The sequence below is a fragment of the Branchiostoma floridae genome, chromosome 11 (genome assembly GCF_000003815.2).
Source record: "Branchiostoma floridae strain S238N-H82 chromosome 11, Bfl_VNyyK, whole genome shotgun sequence".
Lineage (NCBI taxonomy): Eukaryota > Metazoa > Chordata > Leptocardii > Amphioxiformes > Branchiostomatidae > Branchiostoma > Branchiostoma floridae.
In genome coordinates, this window is record NC_049989.1 from 12731308 (window position 1) to 12740784 (window position 9477).

The window sequence follows — 9477 nt, forward strand, 5'->3', positions numbered from 1 at the left end:
TATCTTCATCCAAAGATTTCATTCAGAACTGTAAGCAATTGGACGAAAAGGAAACAAAGGAAACAAATTAAGGACGTACAAAATATTCAAAGAGACAAGTTTTTTGATCTTCAGGAGGTCGCTGGGTTTCCAAATCGAGGGACAGTCGGGTGTACATTTTGCTTGGAAATATTTCATGTTACATTCATTATACAGGGCTCAATGGCCTGCAAACATACGCCACATTTAGTAATCGCGGAGTGCATGAGAGAACACAGGCCAAATTGACGTTAAAAATTCCTTTTTGAGCTCTCAGACGTTTTTGTCGAACTATTCTCCTGCGCCGGATTTAAGTGTTGTTATATCCATGCCATTTTCGTCATGACAGTTTTAAAACGGTTCAATGCATGATCTGAAATGTCTCTGATTTTGAAATCTGATTTAAAATGATTATTGCTTATCCTTGAGAAGAGTTATGATTATGAGAATTTTTGAGTGGTGATGTCTCTTACACAGGGACCACAGGTAGAGACACTTACAACAGGTGAGGTGAACGGGAAGACGCTGATTCTTGTCACCTGTGAGAGGCCGTCTTCCCTCATGGTGTACAGGTAAGGAGGAAGGAAGGAAAGGAAAAAGAAAGAAAGGAATGGAAAACAAGAAAGATAGAAGGAAGGAAGGAAGGAAAGAAAAGAGGGAGAAGGTAAAGAAGGGAGAAAAAGGAAGAAAAAAGAAGGAAGGAATGGAAATCAAGACAGAAAAAGAAGGAAAGGAGGGAGGGAGGAAAAATGAAGAGAAAGACGAAGAAAGAAGGAAGAAAGACAGAGGGAGAAAGAAAGAATAGAAAGTAAGAAAGAGGGGGAGGAACGGATCCGGAGGACAGACGGACGGAAGGAGAGATTCGAAGGAAGGAATGAAGGTCTCTAGAACTAGTGGATGAATGGATAAGAGAATGAATCTGGGTGCACGTATGGCTCTCCTACAAACGGGCCCTCCATTTGAGGACCTCCATTGCTGAGATCGAGCTTGCCATCTAACGAATGTTTTCTATGATATTGATAGCTTGCTGATGAAAATGCGGTAATTCTCTGTGCCCTGCCAGTCTGGACCCCACCACACTGGTGCCCCAGTTCGAGTCCATCTACCGGCCGGGGCGGTTCGACAAGCGGTGGATAGAGGCGTACTTACACCGAGAGGTGGGCGATACAGACCCGGAGGATGTGAAGTACGCGCTTTCTCACGTTTTTGGCGACTAGTCTAACAGTATAGGATATGCAGTAATGTCCTGCTAACATTCATCGCGCAAAACAATCTCCATACATAGAGCCAGGCGAATGGATAGAACACAAATACTAAAATACACCTACAACAACAATCATTAGTACTTATAAATAATAAAACCGTCATCATGGCAATAGAGTATGTGGAGAAGGATCGATAACCTCAAGCCAACCGTTCACACTTACGCCACATCTTCAGAAATGACGCTGGAGCCATGGCAATAGTTTTATTGTCACCCTTATTCATAGTTTGCAGACAAAATCAGATAAACATTTGTATTAGGATTATTCTTACATTTAGACGTCATGTCATATCACACGACTCCATTGCCTCGGTATTTTCTATGATATCATTTCTCTTGTCCCTTTACATGATTCCAACTTTTTGGTGAGCCAAATAGGTACTAATATTGAACCTTTCTTCTGTTACGTCTCTGTAATCAAATGCGGTTTTGTTTGTTTGTTTGTTTGTTTGTGTGTCCCGTTGTGTGTTCGCAGTTTGGCAGCCTTCCGGCATGTAAGGCGGTAATTTGTGTGACTGGATATTTGGAGTATCTGGTTTGGCTCGGCTCCAATGTTGTAGACAGGAAGTCATGAATCTTGGGCATTCAAAGGAAGTTAAAATCTTCCGAGTCACCGAGACGGTTTTAAAACAATATTTGTAATACGTTTGAACAATTTAAACTGAAAGAGTATTTCATTCACTATACTCATTCAGTGATGGTTTCAAATTTAATGGCGTTATGGCGTAGCTGGTGTGTAATGCTCAGTTCCGTTTTGTTGTTTCAGGTTTATCTCAGCCGAAGACAGTCCGGACGGGGAACCCTTGGTGTTGGTCGCGGGTAGTCTGAGCGGTACTGTGTCTCTATACCGGGTCACTGACCCCTACACCGTCCTCACCGGCCTCATTCAGACACAGGGACAGGGCGTGTCAGACGCGCCGCCTAGCGAGGATGGTGTGTATAGCGAGGAAGGTGTGTACTACGATGAGGGGAAATAAGATTGCAAGCGTACGACGTATTGTAGGGTTAGGGTTTATATGTTCATCTGATAACAAACTGTACAAGATTCCGGCATTATATATGTTAACCGTCCAGCTATATTAGTTTTGTAATAGAGGGTTGATGACCCGTTCCAAGGTGTCAATATTGTATCATGAGGCTTGGCCATTTCTATAACCATCTCATAAATCGACCGAGTGAGCGAAGCAAACGAGATGGATTAATTTACGACGTGGTTATAGCAGCTACACAGGCCTTATGACACCATATACACTTGGGGTGGGTCATTAACCCTCTATAAGGAATTTTTATTTGCAAGTTGATAATTGCAAGTCCATGGCAAAAGCATACGAGACATACAAGTGACATTGGGAAGGATTGGCATTTATTGTGAAAAGAAGCTACTCAGATGCTAGTGTTGGCTAAGTCTGGAGCACAAAATTATACACCGTAACAGCTATATAACAAATCATGCACCTGTGGTATGCAGATTTCTAATTAACATTTAACTTAATCAGCTACAAGCGCTGTGGAAATTAAGTACTGTCGCGAAAACTTTGTTCAACCACAAAGAAATGTGAACTAAGATTTGTTTATATTGTTAAAAGTTTGGTGATTAAAGAAATTTAGCATACAAGCATTACTAGATACCCGTACATGTACGTATAGAATATTAATAACTTTCCTCATGAGTTTCTGTGGTGTCACAGTAGTACAGATACGTATACAAATACCCTGTATCCAGTATACATATAACATCTCATCAATATTTTCACGAACAAAGTCTTACAATATAGTTGATAATCATAAGTGATTCAGCATGTAAAACTACTGGTTCCTACGAAAGCTAATTCCGTAACATTTTGCGTAGTAAACAAACTATGGATTGTAATAATGTAATATTCAGTTGTTGTGCAAAAGCATTTCTTTGTGACGAATGCTTGTTCACATTAAGTAAAGAAAATTATCAGTGAAGAGTCCGTGTGGATCAACTGGCCAATGTATAAACATGTGCGTCTGTAGTATCCTTCCGCGGTGAAGAGAGTACTCTTGGAAGTGACGAGAACAGGTCGTCGTAAATCGTGAACCGTCGTGGGGCCCCTGTAGGACAACATGTAGATATAGGCATTAGAACGTTAACACTAGATGTATGGATGGCAGTGGAAAATAAGCGGTTCACGATTCTAAAAGTACGCATGCGCAAGGTCAGAGGTGAAAGCCCCTGACTTATAAACAGTTCTTGTCTCGACCATGGTTTATACATGTCCAGATATAGATGGCCTTCGATAAATTTCAATAATGTTCAGACGACTTTTTAGTACTCAGGGGACTTTACCTTTGGCCTGTGCAATCTCAGTACGAATTATGGACGTTACTTTTCGTTACTTTTCCCCGGAATTTTTCTGCAATAAATGCTGATTAAGGCGGAGTAGAGTCATTGCGGAGATGAATCCTTAAAATTTCATTGATCCCAGGTGTTCAAGAATAATTATCCGTATACATGTATAAAGACAGTTGTACGGCGTCTTGATAGAGGTTAAAGGTGAAGAAAATCGCGGCAAGCAGTTCATCCCATAAGATTTCACCTAATCTTTGACAAATTAATTGCGTGTACAATTATTCCTCAGTAGAAATCTCACTCTTGGCACCATCCCAACCGGTACTGAATCATTTTGCCCTACAGAAAAGCGTTGTAATACCCCCCCTCACATTAGGCGCGATTCGATCGGACGACGAGTCTGCGAGTTCTAAATTACGAGGAGGCATGACCCTGACGGGAAGGGGGGAACTCTGCCATTTCTTCGTCGGCATCAGGGTCATGCCTCCTCGTAAATTAGAGCTCGCAGACTCGTCGTCCGATCGAATCGCGCCTAATGTGAGGGGGGTATTATGACAATATACGCGACAAATTTTTGTGTTAAGAAGTGTCCAGAGAGTTCAGACACGTCACAGCGGGCAATGACCCATGTAGTGGTTCGACTGCTCCTGTAATTGTTGCTATTATTGTCGTGGCCTACTTACTAACCAAATCTCTGAGTACGTTTATCTATGTGCATATGTTTACGTGTGTGTACAGTCGCGCGAGTGTGCGTGTGTGTGAGTGTGCATCTGTGCCAAAGTGTATGATATTAAAGTAACAGAACGCTAAAAATATAACACAGAGAAACTTTGTCAATAACTTACCAACTAACCGCGGCAAACTGTCCGCAAACACCTTTCTAGACAGCAATGGATACAACGACTATGATGGTCAAAGCAAGCACAACACTGGCTGGCCCGACCCTGCAATAAATTCAATAACAAAACAATCAAATATTCAATCAGTCAATCAAGTCGTTTGACATTTAACCGAAGCGATCTCAAAAGATACAACTCTGTGATTGTACTTCAATCTTTAAAGATACAAAGCAATTTAATGGTGTAAATGTCTAAATGCATGAACTAAAGGCATTTTGTTGTTGTCTCTACTACGTAAACCGTTTCTATGATAGGGCTGGTCCAAAGTCACCGTGTAGGCTGTCGTACGATTTTGATGCCTTAGACTTTTGAGGTAGGCTCCGACAGAACCAACCGCAAACAAAGACATAGGTTTTCCGTAATGAGGCAGTTGTATTTTGTTCTGTGTATTCCCAACAATTACAAGAATTCCGTCAATCTGACAACTGGGACTGGGACCATTACAATTAGGTGACTGACGATATTATCGTTTTACCATGGTTACTGGGGGAAACGCCTAACAACGGTTGTCCATATGTGTTACATTTTTTGCTTACTTGATGTACATGTATCCTTAATCTCTACTTCTAGAACATCAGTCGAAAAAAATGCAAAAGTTCTCTAGAAGTTAAAGTGCCAATGTTGCTTTGGACATTACTCCTTGCTCTACGATTTCTACATGTGTCAGGACACAAAAGATGACGCAATTGTCTTAGCAAGTTGTCTAACGCCGTGTCACAAACAAGGTAAGAAACGACATCAAAACATGCGCTATGGGTTGTAACACTAAGCTACCCGGGGGGAAAACAGTACAGTTTACTACATAAATCGTGAGAAAAAAATGTGCATTTTTGCCCCCAAACTTACATGTTTCCCAAGACGGGGTCCCAGACACGATGGACCGCGTCACTTACTTTGTCCCGCCAGTCTTTTAGCAGGTTGGACCTGGCCCTGCCACGGGTGCTCCAGTCCTCAATCTTGTGCCACTCAACTTTCCCCATGTCCGTATACTAAGCTCTACTTTGCAGGATGAGACAAGCTCTGAGTTGAGTCTGACGAGTACGGAAACAAAATGGCGAATCTGAAGGTGTTGTTGATAAGGGCCAATGCTTTGTGATTTGTAAGTCACATGATTCTGATAGATGATTACAAAACCTGTTAAACCGCTGCTTTAAATTCCTTTCAACGGTTGGTATTGTTACTGGGTGGGCCTACTACTAGTACGAAGCCGTTTAATTGCACACACCATTTGCCAGTGTATTTCATGCAATAGTCCGGCTAGTGCAATAATGCGGAGTTGTCCAGCTGGACCGCACCGGTTTGGGATTCGGAGATCCGTACAATTAACAGAGGTGTGGGGATATCCATTGTTCAATTAACTGGCTTCTATTGTACAAATATATTTATTTTTGCAATCCACGTCATATCTTTGCTTATTCTTAGGCTGGTTTGTACGATTTAGAGCATAAGTGTGTGCATTATATCAGTGCAATGTGGTTGAAAATTTATTTATCTTATTTTTGGAAACATTCCGTTACCATTTCTTTTTCTTCTAAAAGTATGCAAGTTATTTCAGTAAAGTCACCTCGAATTGTTAACGTCTTATGGTGTCACAGTAAAGATCTTTCGAATTCTGCGACATATATCAGCGTTTTGTATAATCTTGCATTTTGCCATTGAGTGAAGCGAGAATGATGATTACAAAGACAAGAGAATAAGAATCAAATATTTTCTGGTAGCAAATCTCAGTACATTCAGTAGATGCATGCGTTTATTGTGACTTTTTTTTTACCAAGATATACCAAAAATTATACATAGCTGAGGGTTTCTATTTGCATGAACGTAAACATGAAAAGTTTCCAACTTCAAGACAAAGCCAAGAGTAACTAGAAAGGCAACATTTTTTGCGAAAATGCAGAATGTTCTCCATGTTGCCTTTTGTCAAACTACTTGCATAGAATAGTGTTACGTAGCTTACGCTCGCCATATTTACAATACATGTATATAGTTAACATCGTATACTAACGCAGATCTAAGCTCTGATTGGCTGCTGACAGAATAAGAAATAAATACACCAGCAAAACAATATATTTTCCCTAGGAAAAATATTACTACACTACTAGTATTCCTGTCACGACAGAGATTATATACAAATTGTGTTACATGTGCTCCGAAACCTTCGAACATCGATAACGATGTTTTCCATAGAATTGAGACAGAGTGGCCTAATTATATACATGTATAATAGATAAGCTTTATTTAAATATTAAATGTAAATTATATGCAGTTCTGCAGTTTAACCGCTATGAGGCGCTGCAGTGCCGATGTTGCCATCCTGCCGCCATGTTTGTTACAACAATTTACAAGCCGTACAACCGGTTTGCTGGTGAAGTGACCCGTAAACAGAAGAATAGCAGACAGATATGTAAACAATCCCCTAAACACATCTCTTTAGACATGTCGCAAGCCTTTTTTGAAAACAAGTTCTTTAAACCGATGGTGATCCAAGAGCTCTTTTAAGCGAAATCATTACTAAGATATGTCTATAATTCCTAAAGCTACATTTCAGAGACATAATACATTGCAATATGTTAACATTAAGCAACTCTCACAGTGCAGCTGTTAACATTCATTAGTCATATCTTATGCAACATATTACAAAGCTTTACGCATTAGAGTACGTAGCAAAATTTCCTCTTTGATTCAGCTCAGTCGGGCATCAAGAACTCGCATTTCCATAACTTAAAGGAACCCAGAGTTCTCTTCTAGACTAAAGTACATACTAGACACAGGTCATAATGGTTGAATCTCATGGGCTCTGTTGTGCAAGTTTGACTCAGTTTCTTTGCACTAGTGTATGCTGTAATCTAGTATCTGTGTATTTCCTTGATGTACGTCGTTCCTTGCGCCACCTAGGTGATCATGACACTCATTCGGGTACTGCAGGACATTACTCTATCTGTAATATCAGGTAAATATTGGGTAGATTATAGTTGCTGTATTATTTCAGTTTCACCTCTTCATCCATTCGACCACATGTAATGTTATATATGTAGTCCTTTGTGCATTCATCCCCCGGGCATGAAGATGCGATATTAAAGATAACTTTATTGTAGATATTGGGGTGCTTCCTTGATACAGCCACACCTGTGCCAGGAACCACTTTTCCATAGCCACCTGGCTATACCATTTTTTAAAAGTTCCCATTATTTTCTTCTTAATTACAGCATTAAAAATCCTGTCTACAGTGGCCAACTGTTTGACGTGACCATGGTCACTTTAAACAGGGTCAACTGTGTGTCCATATTAATCAAAAGTTGCCTGTCATAAAATCTTTGAATTCATTGAAATACAATGCATTGTATCTTCCACTGTAACTTTCATTTCAACATTTTTTTGCAGTTTTAATTAACTTACAGTATACCAAAAATCAAATCAAACACTGCAAATTATGAAATTGTAGAAAAAACAAAAAAAACGACATGAAACCACTTTACCTTGTTTACGTCGGACTTTATTTTTTCACTTTCTAAAACACAAAAATGTAGAGAACCCCGAAGACGATGATGATTGTTGCTATGCTGGTTGGCCGGATTCTGTGTCAAGAACAATGATAAAATGTTTTCAGTTTAGATGACGTCACTAGGGACAGGGTCAGGTCGCTAAGGTCATAACGTTACACAGACACTGTCTGAAACAAAATTTCGAATACAACATCTGACTGAAACTTTTTTTTTTATTTCTTGACGTCTATATCCAATCCAATTATGACTGTACTGTAACCATAGCCTTATATTGTTATTGATAGCATTTTGTTGTTCTGTATCTGTATGTTGTTGTCATACGTTGTATCCTGCACAATTGTCTAGCAATGATGTTCATTCATTAATTCGTTGTATCCTCGCATTTAATAGATTATCGAAATAAGATATCGGACTTCATTGAGCCAAGGAGCTTTGGTCAAATATGAATAGAACCCTTTTGGTTGAACGGTCGATTCCGTTGTCAAAGCTCAAAATATATTACTTATAACAAGGACATCTTTATACAATGTCCTTGGATTGAATGTAACTGTTGAATCTGTGCAAAATTTAGTGAGAAGACTAAGTTAAACTGAGAATCTCTATGTTCTTAGTATTTGACAGTAAATGTGTCTATTCGTTTGTAAAATTGGACCCATCCGACAGCTAAAATGGCCTCTTGCCTCTGTATATGTCACTGATACAAGTACTCATGGCGTCTCAAAGCTTTGTAACATTTAAAACAGGTAACTTGTATTTTCTTACCCTAATATCTAATAAACGTAACTTCAAGTTCTCAACCACACTCACAATCATAGAGACACACACGTTTATATGCTAATAGAGTAACTGTGAAAGTTTATGTGTGTACTTACATGTACATGTTGTCCCAAATCGGTTTCGTCGCTTCTTTGATCATTCGGAAAAACAACTTGACTGGGCGAAACCTGCCCGTTCGCGGGGGCTTCTTACTGGTCTCGTTTTTACCCATCGTGTCCACCTTAGCTATCAAAGACTCCCCCTCTCCTAAAATCCCCCAAGAGAACCTGTTAGAACGGCTTGTACGAAGTGAAAGATTACGCTTATAATTGGTAGCTGTACGTGCTCTGGGTATGTCTTATTCGGGACACGCCTATTGACCTCGCTAAGGTCATGACGACAGTAAGAACCCTGAGGCGAATAAAAGAGGCCACACTATTGGTTGATACTCTTTGGAATGTCACTAGCTGTGTACGTGAGCCATTGGTTGATACTTGCCAGGTATTTTACTGCGGACGATACCTATTGGTTAATAGTCGTCTGGCAAATCACCTTGAACGTGAAGTGTGTGTTTAAAGCCTCTGTCATACATTAAGGACTTTTCCACGACTTTGCTCTCGACCTCTCCCTCACATTAGGCGAAAATCGATCGGACGACGAGTCTGCGAGCTCTAAATTACGAGGATGCATGACCCTGACGGGAAGAGGGGAACTCTGCCA

General features: G+C 40.1%; 2 protein-coding genes and 1 long non-coding RNA gene across 5 annotated transcripts in view; 1 reads left to right on the forward strand and 2 right to left on the reverse strand.

Annotated features, from left to right (window-relative positions):
- The window catches only part of LOC118426514 (coiled-coil domain-containing protein 157-like), a 1184186-nt gene that overhangs the window by 5432 nt on the left and 1169277 nt on the right, over positions 1 to 9477 (reverse strand). The window lies entirely within an intron of this gene.
- LOC118426561 (gigasin-3a-like) lies at positions 466 to 2481 on the forward strand. The gene is made up of 3 exons (XM_035836055.1): positions 466 to 590; positions 1082 to 1204; positions 2049 to 2481. The coding sequence occupies exons 1-3, from the start codon at positions 481 to 483 to the stop codon at positions 2257 to 2259; spliced, it is 444 nt and encodes a 147-aa protein (XP_035691948.1). The 5' UTR covers positions 466 to 480; the 3' UTR covers positions 2260 to 2481.
- LOC118426565 lies at positions 2629 to 9119 on the reverse strand. Of its 2 annotated transcripts, none has more exons than XR_004832406.1 (5): positions 8874 to 9119; positions 7975 to 8073; positions 5345 to 7436; positions 4453 to 4543; positions 2629 to 3361 (listed from the first exon to the last, which is right to left on the reverse strand). It is a non-coding gene; the product is annotated as an uncharacterized LOC118426565 (long non-coding RNA). The 2 variants fall into 2 exon arrangements; XR_004832405.1 differs by having other exon boundaries at positions 4445 to 4543.

Bases quoted from the DNA above. Each gene is read 5' to 3' on its own strand.
- LOC118426561 (XM_035836055.1), top strand. From the start codon at position 481: ATGTCTCTTACACAGGGACCACAGGTAGAGACACTTACAACAGGTGAG. The intron at 591-1,081 runs GTAAGGAGGAAG...GTGCCCTGCCAG, and splicing joins TCTTCCCTCATGGTGTACAG to TCTGGACCCCACCACACTGG. The intron at 1,205-2,048 runs GTACGCGCTTTC...TTGTTGTTTCAG, and splicing joins ACAGACCCGGAGGATGTGAA to GTTTATCTCAGCCGAAGACA.